Genomic DNA, 16,754 nt, shown 5'->3' on the forward strand with positions numbered 1-16,754 from the left:
GACACACATAACTTACAGTATTCTGTAAGACATATGTGTAAGCGGGAACCTCACCTATGCCTAGGGCTGCCAAGAGGGAGGGCAAAATTCCCCAGGCCCGGGCCTCCAAGGGGGGCCCCGGCGCTGGCGCTGCAGTCCCCGGTCTCACCTGCCTGCCTCCTCGGCTCCGGGCCCCCTGCATTCGAAGCGGCAGTCACAGATCGCCTCCCTTCGGGCCTTCCCTCCCTGTGTCCCGCCCTCACGGAAACCAGAAGTTACACCAGACGAGGGTGGGACACAGGGAGGGAGGGCCCAAAGAGAGGCGATCTGCGACTGCCGCTTTGAATGCAGGGGGCCCGGAGCCATGGAGGCAGGCAGGTGAGACCGCGGACTGCAGCAGCAGGGTAAGCGACGGGGGCAAGGGGGGGGGGCGGAGGCAGAGCAGCCTTGCCCCAGGCCCGGCCTAGTCTCTCGGCGGCCCTGCCTGTGCCCACCTATGCTTCACCCTTGTGTACGCCCCCTTGCAGATACACGTTTAGTGGGTATTTGCAGAAACGTGCTTAGGCGCCTTGCTGGAACTTATGTGGGTATGTGCACAGATATGCACATACGTGATAGTATTCTAAAATACCAGAATATATCTTTTAACAACAAATATATTTTGTTTGCCTCAGCGGTGTTACTCATTGAACTTCACTGTAATCAATGAAATTTCCAGCACCCACTATCTAAAATGTTACTAGATAGCCTTCACAATCTAGATAGTTTCTTAAATCACATACCAGGGGCGTAGCCAGACAACAGATTTTGGGTGGGCCTAGGCAAGAAGTGGGTGGGCACCAAGTGTTCCCCCTCCCCCCAACCACCAAAACAAATATCTATCCACCTTGACAGTCTGCAGCAGGTATGCGCTGAAAAATGAGCATGCTCAGGTGCCAGTATCATGGAGAGTAGCGTTTTCGTTACCATCAGGGGGAAGTCTTCAGCTGGCCCTACCCCTACCACTAAATGTGTGCTACTGTTGGGTGGGCCTGAGCCCTAAATGGGTGGGCCCTGGCCCACCCAGGCCCACCTGTGGCTACGCCACTGTCACATACACTTATCTCTTAATGAAACTTTCATCTAATGATGAAAGAAATTGTCGGTCAGGGACTAAATCGTCCAACATTCATGTTTTGCTGTACCCAGCTGTCTCAAGGACTGTCCCCTTTTTGCACTGTAATGCCAGTTTTACCGGAATTTGTGATTGTGGAGGTTATTTAGTAATATTTCAGTATGCAAAACAATCGTAAGCACTTGTTCGTATTGATTTGTCGATTGAGGAGGTGGGTGCTGGAAAACTCATTGATTACAGTGAAGTTCAATGAGTAGCACCGCTGAGGCAAACAAAATATATTAGTTGTTGAAAGATAAATCTGACCCCAGTTTTTCAATAGAAAGTTGAAGGTGGAGAAAGAGAGCGAAATTGATCAATCAGTCAGCATGGAGTCCGTATGTTAGTCAGATCTTTCCAGAAACGTGACCAACATTGAAGAAGGACAGTTATTTCAGAGTAGACCTCTGTAATCAACCTGTGGTGGACAGTGTTTTTCAAGTCACTGACCGCTGTGGGCTGAACTGAACCTAGATTTGTAAATTCCAGATCATGTCCAGGCACTGGCATTGAATATCCAGGTCCCAGCAGCCACCCTGAAGCTAACCATGTACCAGTCAATATTCACCTAGCCTGGCAGATAGTTAGACAGCCTTTTTGGTGACCTAACTCTATAAACTTACTTAACTGGTTAGCGGAGTAAATATCAGCACAGTCCGATTAAGCACTGGCTTCATCTAAGCTCCGCCCACAGACCATCCCCGGAACTACCTGGACAGTGCTGTGGTGGTCAGAGCTGATGTAGAGCAGCACTGCCAAGTTAAGTGCCACTGAATATTGGTGGCCAGGGTGCTGAATGACATTTAACTGGGTAGGAGCATCTCCTGCCTGGTTAAATGGCTTTGAATATCGGGCCCAGTATGTATTGGGCCAGTGGTTCCCAAACCTGGTCCTGGAGGCACCCCAGCCAGACAGGTTTTCAGGATACCCACAATGAATATTCATGAGAGAGATCTGCATGCACTGACTCCACTGCATGCAAACCTCTCTCATGAATATTCATGGTGGGTATCCTGAAAACCTGTCTGGCTGGGGTGCCTCCAGGACCAGGTTTAGGAAGCAATGCATTGGGCAGTAAAAAAAACAAAACCCAAAATAACACTGGACCCCTTCATGTGACCCTGGTCTTCAGGTATTAGTGTGTGTTGTAAGGAGAAAATGCTTAACATTCTCCTGTCCATGCAGACAGAAAGTGAGACACAACTAAGCCCTTAAAACTCATTGTATGTCTGCCCAGAGAAAGGCAGGAATCCTGATGGAAGGAAATGAGACTGCTCTGTTAAGATGGTGACACATGAAGAAATCATACCATTATATTTTATCTTTTATCTTGGAACAGCTGAACTTTGTTCGATTTTACCTTCCCCTGCTTATCCACAAACATGAGAGAGTCATATACCTGGATGATGATATCATTGTACAAGGTGAGCTATTTCTGCTCTTTAGAGAGGGTTTACTATAGACGCTTATGTTCTACAACCCTACATCTGAACATAGCCTGGACCTAAGACTTAGAGCACTACAGAGCACCAGGACATCTGCACCAGTGGTAGCATCATTACCTCAGTCCCTCAAAACACCAACTTGCCTTTTTCATTACTTTTTCCCTCCCTAATATTGCTGGAGTGCTTTTCTTTATTACCAGGCAAATCAGTGGCGTAGCCACAGGTGGGCCTGGGTGGGCCGGGGCCCATCCACTTAGGGCTCAGGCCCACCCAATAGCAGCACATATTTAGTGCTAGCTAGTGGGGATCCCAAGCTTCGCCAGCTAAAGACTTCCCCCTGATGGTGTTGAAAACACTGCTTTCCATTTCAGCAGTCTAAGCTTCCTAAGCTGCTGATACTGGCCTCATCGCATTGGGAGGGGGGGGGGGGGGGGGGAGGAAGAGAACACTTGGTGCCCACCCACTTCTTGACTAGGCCCACCCAAAATCTGCTGTCTGGCTACGCCCCTGAGGCAAATGCATTCTTTTAATATCTCATTTATTCACTATGAACAATATACCTCTTTTTTTTTTTTCTTTTTTTTTTGTTGTTCTGCCTGCTCTTGAAAAATGTGTGTGTGTGTGTTGTTTTTTTTTTGAGGGTCAGACTTTACCTGTATATCCTGTATTCATATTCTGGATATATAGTATACTGGATAGGTCATATAGAGGCATATTTTCAAAGCACTTTGGGAGGCTAAGTTCCATAGGTTTCTATGGAACTTTGGGAGGCTAAGTGCTTTGAAAATGAGCCTCATAGTCTTTATCTGCCTCATTTTCTATGTTTTTATGTATAAGGATGGTCCTAGAACAAGTCTGATGGGAATCACAACCAGAGGCCCCACCCTTTCCCCATTGGACTAATAATCAGTTATTCGGTAGTAACTGGTTAAGATGATCCCTTTGGTTGGTTATCAGTGCTATTCGATTAACGGTTGGCTACACCCACAGCATGTTCTTACCCTTCCTTAAAATAACCACATACCTTTTAGCAGGACAAATTGTTCACCTTAAAATGTATGCAGTCAGCAGCTTGGGAAATTTAAATACTACAATAAATCCAGTCGGTTCCCAATGTTCAAAGGATAAATCATCTAAATCTTGATCCCAGAGCAACTCAACCATTAAACTGTACTTTTTGTGTCATTTGCTGTGATTCTGCAACTAGGTGACATTCAAGAACTGTACGAGACCAAGATAGCCCCCGGGCATGTTGCTGCTTTTTCAGATGACTGCGATTTACCATCTACTCATGAAATGGTTCGAAGCGTTGGCATGCAGGTGGTTCTTGCATCTTATGTGTCATGTCTTTCAAACCAGAAGCTACAGAGGAACAGTGTGTACATACCATCCAATGCCTTGTACAATACTTCAACCATTCCCAACCCAGTCTTCGGAGCACGCCTATTCCCTTTAGGTTTTCAGGATATCCACAAAGAATACACATAAAGTAAATTTGCATGCACTGCCTCCATTGTATGCAATGTTATCTCTTGTTTATTGTGAGTGTCCTGAAAACCTGACTGGTTAGGTATGTCCTGAGAACCCCTGGATTAACCTGAGCAAATGACTTAAAAAGATGTACAAAATAGTAGCTGGGGGGGGGGGGGGGTGAGATCCCTATTCTGCCAACATGCACATTCAATATGAAGGGTTCTTTAAAGAAACTGTGAACGCACTGATTGTTAAAGGAGGAAAAGCCTTCGAGAAGCTCCTAGACTTTTAGGGTTGTCTTCAAGGAGCAGGACTTCCTCATCACTGGCAAAAACCTCCATGTAGCGTCATGCTTACTATACTTGTTATTATCTCGGTGAAGGGCTTAGTATAATAAACTTATCTTCAGTCAGTCGATCTCTTCGTATTTTTCTGGGTCTTGACCGTGGTCAATGATTGCCAGTGTTTCGAATCTCAGCTTCTGCTTCAGGATCACGGGCCCTATTGATCTGTAAATCCATTCAACTAAGCCAACGGCAGGTCTGCCAATGATGAAGTCCTGCTCCTTGAAGACAACCCAGCTTCTCAAGGCTTTTCCTCCTTTTCTTTAGAGAACCCTTCATATTGAATGTGCATGTTAAAAAGATGTACAGCCATTGGGGCATTGTGGTTTTTCAGATTGCTGTTGAAATTTATTATTAATTAATTCATGAGGGCATGGGAAAAGGTGACTGTCTGAAAGTGGAGGTCATTACAATTAAAATAAAACTAACCAAATTACTGAACAGAATAAAGAAATGTTCAGTAAACATTTTATTTTCCCTTCCAAGCATCTTCATACTGCAAGAATTAAGTAAGCGGATGTCCTACATCAGTCAACAGAATGCTATATTCAAGAACACTCTGATGCGCTTTTGAATAAACTCTCGTCTTTGCGAGTCCCAATATGAAGCTTCTTCTCTCCTTCTGGTCTCTTATTTATTTTATGATATCCATTTATAGTATATGATGAAGCCAGAGACAGTTTCCTAAAGATGAAATAACTGACCTCAGGCTAAAATTTTGGAGAGCCCCCCCCCCTCCCACACACATGATTCCTTCCTAGAGAAGGGGGTAGGAGGTTCCCCTCTAGAGATCCACTTCCTGTCTTCAATTTTTGTAGCCATCTTATAAATGTTGCTTTTTTTAGAGTAGTGGTCAAGATATAGTGACCAACATTCATAATGCTGGCCCATGTGCCAGTGTTTAGTGACACCACTGCTCCTAGCCCCATCCCCATGGCCTCCAGCTCTCCCCATAATCCGCCCCGTTCCCTATTACCCTCTACTTCCCAGAGCTTCTCCCGCTAACCCCTCTATGGTCCCTTCCTGGGTCCTCTCCATTCTACCATTTTCTCCTCCTATCTTTTATGGTTGGTCCAGGTCATGGTGGCAGCAGCAGCAGCAGCAATAGGAAGGAAAGTCAGGGCAAGCTTGTGAGGCAGCATGCACTCACAGACCCTGAAGTGGGGAGTGGTGGCTGCCAAAGGCCTGTGAGTGCATGCTGACTCACAGGTTCTGTTTATCTTTGCCTCCTTTTGCTGATCAGCTGTTGCTGGGAAAGGGGCTGCCAGGCTACCTTCCTTTCTGCCCCCCCCCCTCCTCAGCCTGCAAGGGCAGCTTGGGAAGAATTTGTGTAGCTGTTGCAGGGCAAGGGGCTTCCAGGCTACCTTCTTTCTACCTCCCCCCCCCCCCCCCCCCAGCCTGCAGGGGCAGCTTGGGAAGAATTTGTGTAACTGACCAAAGTATAAATGATTGCACAGACTGCACTGTATTGACCCATCCAGAAAAAAAATGTTGTTTCTCACACTGATGTCTGAACCAGTATCAGTTCAGAGACCAGCTAAGTCAAGGGTCACGGATCTGGGATACCGCCTTTGTGCTACAACCAAAGCTATGCAGGTACTTTCTCTGTCCATAGTGGGCTCACAGTTTAAGTTCTGAGCAATGGAGGGTTAAGTGACTTGCCTATGGTCACAAGGATGCTTTCACATTGGAGTGGAGGATTAGCCTAGTGGCATTGGTGCCCGGTTCAAATCCCACTGCTGTTCCTTGTCATCTTGGGCTAGTTACTTAACCCTCCATTGCCTCAGGTACAAAATTAGATTGTAGTCCTTCCAGGTACAGGGAAATACTCCATGTATCTGAATGTAACGCGACTTGAGCTGCTACTGAAAAAAAAGTGGGAGCAGACTCCAAGTTCATAAATATTAAAAGCAGAGGCACACAGTAACTGTATGATTAGTGATACCTGCCACTACCATCGGAGCACAACTCAGCAGAACTTGAGCACATAAATGTGATAATATGTACTGCGTGACAGTAAGAAATTGGGACACTGAAATGGGGCAGTAAACCTAATCATGCACGTTTATTTATTATATCCCGTTTCTTCTAATAATGTGGGATATAAATGTCTAAGGTCCCTGTTTACCAGTGGCGTAGCCACAGGTGGGCTTCACCCAACAGTAGCACATGTTTGGTGGTAATCCCAAGCTCCGCCAGCTGAAGAGTTTCCCCTGATGGTAACGAAAACGCTACTCTCCACAACACCAGCACCTGCACATGCTCAGTTTTCAGTGCATGCCTGCTGCCAAGGTGGAAAGAAGCGTTTTCCACCAACTGAGATTTTTTTTTTTTGGGGGGGGGGGGGGGGGAGAACACGGTGCCCACCCAATTCTTGACTAGGCCCACCCAAAATCTGTTGTCTGGCTACGCCCCTGCTGTTTACTAAGATGCGTTAGTGTTTTTAGTGCGCTGTAGGCGCTTATAGGGATATTGTAGGCACATACATGGTTAACGCGCGCTAAAAATGTTAATGCACCTATAACGCTGCTTAGTAAACAGAGCCCTAAATAAACAAATAGCTCACAGTAGTTCTCACTTTAAAAAAATGTATGCATCCTATAGTAAAGATATATTTACATTGCAGAACACATACATGGGATTTCTAGACTACCGAAAGGTGGCGATTCGAGAACTTGGCATCAGTCCCAGCTCCTGTTCTTTTAATCCCGGTGTAATTGTTGCCAATATGACAGAGTGGAAACGTCAGCGCATTACCAGGCAATTAGAAAGCTGGATGCAGAGGAACGCTAAGTATGTGCACATGTTCAAATCAGTTATGTGATTGCACCACACTTTTTATCTTGCAGAGCATATTATATTTCAGAATGTATTTTTAGTGGCACGCATAGCTCTCAGATGATGAAAATATGTGGGGAGTTTGACATTAAAATGTAATGGAAAGATGGGGGCAGCGATATGGAAGACTCCTTCAGTTGCAGATTATTTTAGAAATGCATTTCAGTAGGACACAGTGCACCCCAAGAAAAGTGTGCCTTAAGAACATTAACTGAAGACAAAATAAAGTACAAATAGTTATCTTGTGGGATACAAAGAAGTCAAGTTAATGTTTGTTTCATGTGAGTAAAAGCACATTTTGAAACAATGTTTTGATCATTACCTAGTCGATGTGGATATAAAAGTATATATACCCAATATTGATCTGGTTTTAGATATCAATTTACTAAATAAAGGTAATTCAAAATGTGGTACAAAATAAGTACCTGAATATATGTAAACCGCTTTGAATGTAGTGGCAAAAATCTCAGAAAGGCGGTATATCAAGTCCCATTTCCCTTCCCCTTTTACAGGCTTATAAACAATATACAAAGATACAGAAAACAAAGTTAGAATAAATTCAACAAATCCTAAAGCTGAGGAGAAAAAATGATCAATTTCTTACAGAAGGACAATAAGCTGCTTTCCATTCTTAAATCCACTGGCGGTTAGCTTAGCAGAGTTTAAAAAAAAGGTTTGGCCGGCTTCCTAAAGGAAAAGTCCATAGACCATTATTAAATGGACTTGGGGAAAATCCACTATTTCTGGGATAAGCAGTATAAAATGTTTTGTACTTTTTTGGGATCTTGCCAGGTATTTGTGACCTAGATTGGCCACTATTGGAAACAGGATGCTGGGCTTGAATGACCTTTGGTCTTTCCCAGTATGGCAATACTTATGTACTTAAGTGTTCCAAGGGAAAGTTTGTACTACGCTAAAATCTTTGGATCTCCAACTGCCTCTGTTCAGAAGCTTTTGTTATTAACACATTATACCTGCCCCAAACGGAGAAGTGCATGCACTGACTTGGCACATTGTCTATTCTGCAAGGAAAGTATGCAAGCCATCTAACAGCACGTGTAGTTTCAGCTGCCGAGGAAAGGAAGGTTCCTGGAGATTGGTGGAGTGACTTTCTGTGTGTGCAGCAGGGGCGTAGCCAGACTTAGGCGGGAAGGGGGGTCCAGAGCCTGAGGTGAGGGGGCACATTTTAGCCCCCCCCCCCGCACCACCGACCCCCCCTGCCATTGCTGACCCCCCCCCCCCCGTTGCCACCACCACCTTGAACCCCCCCCCCCCCCGCCGCTGACCCTCTCGATCCCCCCCTCCCGCCGCCATCGCCGTCGACTACCTTTGCTGGCAGGGGACCCCAACCCCCGCCAGCCGAGGTCCTCTTCTTCCTTCATTCTGTTTCTGAGTCTGACGTCCTGCACGTTGTATGTGCAGGGCATCAGACTCGGAAACAGAACGAAGGAAGAGGAGGACCTCGGCTGGCGGGGGTTGGGGTCCCCCGCCAGCAAAGGTAGGTGACGGCGGGTTGGCGGCGGGAGGGGGGTCAAGAGGGTCATTGGCAGGGGGGTCCAGGGGCCAAATCTACGGGGGCCCAGGCCCCCATGGCCCCACATAGCTACGCCCCTGGTGTGCAGGTCTTTTTATTCTCCATTCAGAACAGACCCTAACAATAATTTATTCTGAACTTTGAAATCTTTTATTTATTTATCTTTTCCATAGTGATAACCTCTATAGCAGCACCCTTGGTGGAGGTGTGGCCACCCCTCCCATGCTCATAGTATTTTATGGACTGCATTCCAGTATCGATCCTATGTGGCACATAAGGCATCTGGGTAAGTTTGTTGCAGTTTGAAATATTTGGAGGAAAACATCAGAAAACATTTAGGTCTGTGCTTTTAAAACAATGCTAGCATCGTATACATACATAGTAACAAAGTAGGTGACGGCAGAAAAAGACCTGTACGGTCCATCCAGTCTGCCCAACAAGATAAACTCATATGTGCTACTTTATATGTATACCTGACCTTGATTTGTATCTACCATTTTCAGGGCACAGACCGTAGAAGTCTGCACAGCACTAGCCCCGCCCCCAATCACTAGCCCCACCTCCCAACTACCGGTTCTGCCACCCAATCTCTGCTAAGCTTCTGAGGATCCATTTCTTCTGTGAATTTGGAACTTTTTCTAAAATGTGTATAGCAGTGGTGTAGGAAGGGGGGGCGGTGGGGCGGTCCGCCCCGAGTGCACGCTGCTGGGGGGGGGGGGGGTGTCGACTCCACTGGTTCTCTGCTCTCTCTGCCCCGGAACAGGTTACTTCCTGTTCCGGGGCAGAGAGAGCAGGGAACCAGCGGAGCCGATGCAGCTCCCAGTGACGACGTGCACTCGGGGCGGAGTGCCAGTGGTAAGAATGCGCTCCGAAGGGAGGGTGCGCGCACCGAGGGGGGGGGTGTGCCATGCTGCACCCAGGGGTGGAGTGCGCAGCAGCGACCCACTCCGGGTGTCAGCCGCCCTCGCTACACCACTGGTGTATAGTGCTGCCAAAGAAGCACAATTATTTGGTGTCATTTTATAACAAGCATTTTAAAAAATGGAGAGCCATGATGAGGTGGCTGGTACACATAAGTGGCAGATTTGGTAAACCTGCACTTCTGTGGGGAACTGATTAAGGAGCCATACGCATCGAACTAGCACCTTCCTGTAAAGCTACCATTATACACAAGGACAACTTACATACATAAATCAACCATGTACATGTGTACACAGCATCTAAGTCCTGTACAATTGCCAATTGCAGTGGCGTTCCTAGGGGCGCTGACACCCGGGGCGGATCGCCGATGTGCAGCGCCCCCCCATGCAGCGTGACCCCCACGGTGAAAGAACACCCCCCTCACCCCGGTGAAAGAATCCCCTCACCCCAGGTGCACGCCGCTGGGGGTGTGCCGCGCACCGGTCAGCGTCATTCGTTTCCATGCTCCCTCTGCCCCGGAACAGGTTACTTCCTGTTCCGGGGCAGAGGGAGCATGGAAACTAACGACGTTGACCGGCGCACGGCACCCCTCCAGCCGCGTGCACCCGGGGCGGACCACCCCCCCCCCCTTGGTACGCCACTGGCCAATTGCCTCCTTTATAGCTAGTGGTAGGGAACTCCAGGGTAAATCCAGCACTTAAGGATTACAATAGAACAGGAACATGGACGGAGAGGAGAGATCTTCCAGTTATTGGCTGTCATTTAGGGATGCACACTTATACGGTCTGTGCCCTGAAGAGGACAGTACAAATAAAAAAGTAGCACATATGAATTTATCTTCTTGGGCAGACTGGATGGACCACGCAGGTCTTTTTCTGCTGTCATCTACTATGTTACTATGTAGTATAGGATTCAATGAATATGCATGAGATCTATTTGCATACAATAGAGGAAGTGTATGTAAATAGATCTCATGCATATTTGTTGGGAAAATCCTGAAAACCCAACTGGGTTGTGGCCCTCTAAAACCGAAGTTGAACACCCCAGGTACAACTACAAACCTGCTTATGGCGGGTTAAAATGGCTTACCGTGGGACATGCTTAGGTGTCCTGTGGTAAGGTTTGGATCTGTGCATGCAAAACACATGCTAAAAATATTTTTCTGAGAGGGGGTGTGTCTGGCGGGGTTGGAGAATAAGCATTTCTGCACTAATCAGTGCATGTATATTACCGTATGCTGATTAGTGCAGGATTAGCATGTGAACCTTCATCACCTACAAAATAGGTGTTGGTAAGTTAGCACATGCTAATATTCTTTAATGTCCAATTTAAACAGTATCGTTTCAACCTTAGTGGAGAGGGTTATTAACTAATCCTTATCAATACCTAGCTCCAATTAATCCTTACCAATGTCTTGTATATAGCACTTTAAGGGTTCTGAGTATTGGATCCCTCAGATAATCATGTCTCCACCATTCAGGCTATATACTTTTAAGCCAGGTAATTCATTATGGTGGGCATGTATTAGTCATTGATCCATGTTTTTCAACATTTTATTCTTGTTTTCACAAGTAATCATTCATCTCGGAGACATCTTTAATCTGACATGAAATCATGTTTCGCACAAGTCGCTGTGTCAAGGAACGTCTCCTCTGTATAAGCTGGAAACATATCCGTTGCTCTCTTCTATTTTTTAATGGCCACATAATAATGGCAAAATTAGTGCTTGGCCCTTAATTCAGATAAAAGGAAAATTGGCCATTTTCTAGCTGTGGCAAAAATATTCTTAGCAGCTAAGGGTGTGCTGTGGTCACTTTTTACTGCAGCTTAGTAAAGGGATCCCTAAGTAAATAGAGAGAAATAATCTAATAGATTTGCTTTGAAATTATAAATAAAAGATGAACATTTTTAATATTTTTAGTTTTTTTTTTTTAATTTTCAGGAAATGTATATGGGTTCAGTTCACATTTTACAAACCTTGATGATGTTAAATGCAAGGGAGATGGGCCTCTTTCAATTAAAAGAAAATGTTAAAAATGTGGAGTTTTGGCTGAAGGTGAAAGGGGGATGAGTAAAGGATTATGAATTAGCTCATGCCTTTTTCAGTAGTAGTTTAAGGCATGAAACATTCAAGTACACTAGGGGGCCCTGCTTATTAAGCAGCAGTAAGGGTGCGTTAGTGTTTTTAGCATGCGCTAAATGCTGTTGCCCCTAGAAACATATGGGTGACTAACATTTAGTGCACACTAAAAACGCTAGCACGGCTTAATAAACAGGGCCCTAGGTATTTTCCTATACCTGGAAGGCTTACAATTGAAAGGCATCTTTTACAAAGCTGCGCAACAATGAGAGGAAGCCCATAGGAATTGAATGAGTTTCCTCTCTTTGCCATGCAGGAATCGCTAGCGCTGCTTTGTAAAAGAAGACCTAATTGTGTACCTGAGGCAGTGGAGGATTAAGTAACATGCCCAGTTAAGAAAATTCCTTTACAGAAAGATCTCATCAGTCTTTTGTCTTTTCATTTAAAGGGTGGAGTCCAGATGCTAGATACTCTGAACGTTTTCTGCAAGAGGCCAAATTACTTCATTGGAATGGCAGATATAAACCTTGGGACTCTCCCAGCATTCATGCTGAAATATGGGAAAGCTGGTATATTCCCGACCCCACAGGGCAATTCAAACTGGTACGCCCCAAGCACTGATAATGACGGAAAGAAGATTAATTTATGCCTACGTATCCCTGTATAAATGATGAAAAGTGACAATCCATGTAATCTACAATGGACTGAATTTTTACTTTTGTAAAGAAAACCAAGACTTCAATCGGGAAGATCATCAGTTTACTTAAAAAAAAATGATTTAAGAGATAGGGACACAGTGAAGTCCTTTTTCTATATTACCTCAACTGCATCCTGCTTAACATCCCAGCAGAAAATATAATGAGGATTTTTGTTCTGAAAAATGGCAAATAAGATGAACATGCTAAAACATCTCATAGCTAATCTTCTTGGCTGTGGTCTAGCCCCCTTCTTCCATTGGGCTTATTAAAAGGCCACAGACAAAAAGAAATCAATTAGTTACCGAGGAAGCTCAGAACATTCTGGAACAAGAGAACTGTGACCACACTTCCGCACTTAGCACCATGCCGACATGGTGGACTGAAATGCAAACACAGAAGAAAAATAACATAGGGGCCCTTTTACTAAGGCACATTAATGGATGAAGTGTGCGCTTATGATTAGCGCACGCTAAGGGGGGATTCTGTATATGGCGCAGAAAACATTTCCGCCTAAGCATATTCTATAAGCGGCACCTAGATTTTGGCATGGTATTTAGAATATACGTAGTTGGTTTCTCAGCGAATAAAACTATGAGAACCCATTTACATCAAGAAAAACATGGCATAAATCCCGGCGCATAGATTTAGGCACACTGAGCCATATTCTATAATTACGCATGTAAATTTTGGAACACCCACAAAACACCTGTTTCCCTACCTATAACCGTGCCCCTTTTTGCCTGCATGCATTAAAATTTAGGCACAGTGCATTACAGGATACACTTAGCAATTTGTGTGCGTAAATTCTAATTGTCAATAAGTGCTCATTATTGCTTAAGTATTGTTAACGCTGATTGTTAAGCCAATTAAGTTACCCAGTTATAGAATCCACTTGGATCTCGGCGTGGAATGCTAGGCACGCCATATAAAATCCAGGGGGTAAATGATAAGACACCCATAGGAGTATAATAGGCAGTGCATTTTTTCTAGCGAAAAAGGTGCTGGTACTTAAATGCCAGGCCACCTTTCAGGGGTGGGGTGATCACTGAGGGACACACCCCACAATTGCCAGGCCCCCTGCAACCAGTCACAGAAGGCAGAATTTGCGTTTAGAGCCTGAGCTCTTTCATTAAAACTTGGGGACCATGGGTCAGTTTTAGCAGACAATGGAAAAGGTGCCGGTACTCAGTACCCCCTCAAAAAAAAGCCCTGATAATAGGTGTCTTAGCATTTAGCGTATGCTAATTCCATTAGTGTGCCTTAGTAAAAGAACTCCTTAAAGCATAAGAAGCTTGGGCTAATGCTTGGCAGTTAAGCTTTAATGTGAAGAAACAGAGAGTAATGAAGTTGTGGTGTAGCTTCCAAAGGAGCTTTATCTGATATGAGGTGAGGCTTAAGTGCCTGGACTAGGAAAGAGACCTTGGGGTGATTGTTTCACCAACTTAAGATCCTGAACACTATTGTGTCAAGGTGGTAGCCAAGGCCAGAAGTAGCTTGGCTGAATTGAGAGGGGGTGTAATCTGCAGAATAAATAAAGTGACAATGTCCCCTGCACAAGTCATTAGTGAGACTGCATTTGAAGTATTGTGTCCACTTTTGGAGGCCATTATGTCTTGTCAAGGATGTAAAGGATTCAAAGCTTTTCAGAGGAAAGTGCACAAAATGGTATGGGGTTTGTACCAGAAAATGATTTGAAGATACTTAAATACGTATATCCTGGAGGAGAGGAGGAACAGGGGAGATATCAATACAAACATTTATTGAAAGATATTACGAAACAAAACAGCCTTTTCCAACAAATGGAGGTTGTAGAACTAGAAAGCATGAAATAAAGTTGCCAGGAGGGAAATTTTTAAAAGCAACATCAGGAAATAGTTTTTATAGGGAGGGTGCTGAATGCCCGGAATGCTTTTCCGTGGGAAGTGTTGGGGATGAAAACAGTGACTGAATTAAAAACAGTGTGGGGAAAACACAGAGGTTCCAGATATGGCCTGAAATGGAATAAAGGTATAAAGCGTTTCCACACAAGTAAAATTTAATTTTCACGCTTTAAAGAAAAAAAGGTTATAGAGTACATAAGTACATAAGTACATAAGTAGTGCCATACTGGGAAAGACCAAAGGTCCATCTAGCCCAGCATCCTGTCACCGACAGTGGCCAATCCAGGTCAAGGGCACCTGGCACGCTCCCCAAACGTAAAAACATTCCAGACAAGTTATACCTAAAAATGCGGAATTTTCCAAGTCCATTAATAGCGGTCTATGGACTTGTCCTTTAGGAATCTATCTAACCCCTTTTTAAACTCCGTCAAGCTAACCGCCCGTACCACGTTCTCCGGCAACGAATTCCAGAGTCTAATTACACGTTGGGTGAAGAAAAATTTTCTCCGATTCGTTTTAAATTTACCACACTGTAGCTTCAACTCATGCCCTCTAGTCCTAGTATTTTTGGATAGCGTGAACAGTCGCTTCACATCCACCCGATCCATTCCACTCATTATTTTATACACTTCTATCATATCTCCCCTCAGCCGTCTCTTCTCCAAGCTGAAAAGCCCTAGCCTTCTCAGCCTCTCTTCATAGGAAAGTCGTCCCATCCCCACTATCATTTTCGTCGCCCTTCGCTGTACCTTTTCCAATTCTACTATATCTTTTTGAGATACGGAGACCAGTACTGAACACAATACTCCAGGTGCGGTCGCACCATGGAGCGATACAACGGCATTATAACATCCGCACACCTGGACTCCATACCCTTCCTAATAACACCCAACATTCTATTCGCTTTCCTAGCCGCAGCAGCACACTGAGCAGAAGGTTTCAGCGTATCATCGACGACGACACCCAGATCCCTTTCTTGATCCGTAACTCCTAACGCGGAACCTTGCAAGACGTAGCTATAATTCGGGTTCCTCTTACCCACATGCATCACTTTGCACTTGTCAACATTGAACTTCATCTGCCACTTGCACGCCCATTCTCCCAGTCTCGCAAGGTCCTCCTGTAATCGTTCACATTCCTCCTGCGACTTGACGACCCTGAATAATTTTGTGTCATCGGCGAATTTAATTACCTCACTAGTTATTCCCATCTCTAGGTCATTTATAAATACATTAAAAAGCAACGGACCCAGCACAGACCCCTGCGGGACCCCACTAACTACCCTCCTCCACTGAGAATACTGGCCACGCAATCCTACTCTCTGCTTCCTATCTTTCAACCAGTTCTTAATCCATAATAATACCCTACCTCCGATTCCATGACTCAGCAATTTCTTCAGGAGTCTTTCGTGCGGCACTTTGTCAAACGCCTTCTGAAAATCCAGATATACAATATCAACCGGCTCCCCATTGTCCACATGTTTGCTTACCCCCTCAAAAAAATGCATTAGATTGGTGAGGCAAGACTTCCCTTCACTAAATCCGTGCTGACTTTGTCTCATCAGTCCATGTTTTTGTATATGCTCTGCAATTTTATTCTTAATAATAGCCTCCACCATCTTGCCCGGGATAGACTGCACCAGGGGCGTAGCCAGACAACAGATTTTGGGTTGGCCTAGGCAAGAAGTGGGTGGGCACCAAGTGTTCTCCCCCCAACCCCAACCGCCACCAAAATAATATCTCAACTCACGGAAAAACGCTTCTTGCCACCTTAGCAGGCTGTAGCAGGCATGTGCTGAAAAATGAGCATGCTCAGGTGCCGGTATTGTGGAGAGTAGCACTTTTGTTACCGTCAGGGGGTAAGTCTTCAGCTGGCCGAGCTTGGGATCCCCACCAGCTACCGCTAAACGTGTGCTACTGTTCCACCCAGGCCCACCTGTGGCTATGCCACTGGGCTGCACCAAGCATTACTTACAACTCTAAAGACTTTAAAGGAGGGTTAACCCACACAGTCACAGGTACAACCCTGGCCATCATTCTGGCAGTGGCCTAGGAAGTGGGGGGGGGGGGGGGGCGGTGGGGCGGTCCGCCCCAGGTGCACACCGCTGAGGGTGTTGGCGCCTCGCTGGTTCCTTGCTCTCTCTGCCCCGGAACAGGTTACTTCCTGTTCCAGGGCAGAGAGAGCAAGGAACCAGCGAGGCGTCGACACCCCCCAGTGGCGTGCACTCGGCGGATTGGCTCTCCCGCCCGCCCCTCACCGCCTTCCAAGTATGTTCTCGTGGGGGGGGGGGGGGTGTGTGCGCTACGGAGGGGGGAGGGTGCGTCGCACTGTACCCGGGGGGGGGGGTGCGCAGCGGCGACCTGCCCCGGGTCTCAGCTGCCCTCGCGATGCCACTGCATTCTGGTCTTA

General features: G+C 45.7%; 1 protein-coding gene and 1 long non-coding RNA gene across 2 annotated transcripts in view; one reads left to right on the plus strand and one right to left on the minus strand.

Moving 5' to 3' along the window:
* The window catches only part of GLT8D2 (glycosyltransferase 8 domain containing 2), a 34,925-nt gene extending 22,093 nt beyond the window's left edge, over positions 1 to 12,832 (plus strand). The window contains exons 7-11 of the mRNA XM_030214919.1: positions 2,472 to 2,556; positions 3,785 to 3,897; positions 7,021 to 7,187; positions 8,940 to 9,052; positions 12,216 to 12,832. Of these exons, the coding sequence (XP_030070779.1) occupies positions 2,472 to 2,556; positions 3,785 to 3,897; positions 7,021 to 7,187; positions 8,940 to 9,052; positions 12,216 to 12,388 (651 nt within the window). The 3' untranslated portion in view covers positions 12,389 to 12,832. The remainder of the gene's footprint in view (positions 1 to 2,471; positions 2,557 to 3,784; positions 3,898 to 7,020; positions 7,188 to 8,939; positions 9,053 to 12,215) is intronic.
* On the minus strand, positions 978 to 16,392 carry LOC115477827. Its single transcript, XR_003943382.1, has 3 exons — positions 16,271 to 16,392; positions 1,042 to 1,051; positions 978 to 1,010 (listed from the first exon to the last, which is right to left on the minus strand). It is a non-coding gene; the product is annotated as an uncharacterized LOC115477827 (long non-coding RNA).
* Between the last annotated feature and the right edge of the window lie 362 nt (positions 16,393 to 16,754).

The sequence above is a fragment of the Microcaecilia unicolor genome, chromosome 9 (genome assembly GCF_901765095.1).
Source record: "Microcaecilia unicolor chromosome 9, aMicUni1.1, whole genome shotgun sequence".
Taxonomy (NCBI): domain Eukaryota; kingdom Metazoa; phylum Chordata; class Amphibia; order Gymnophiona; family Siphonopidae; genus Microcaecilia; species Microcaecilia unicolor.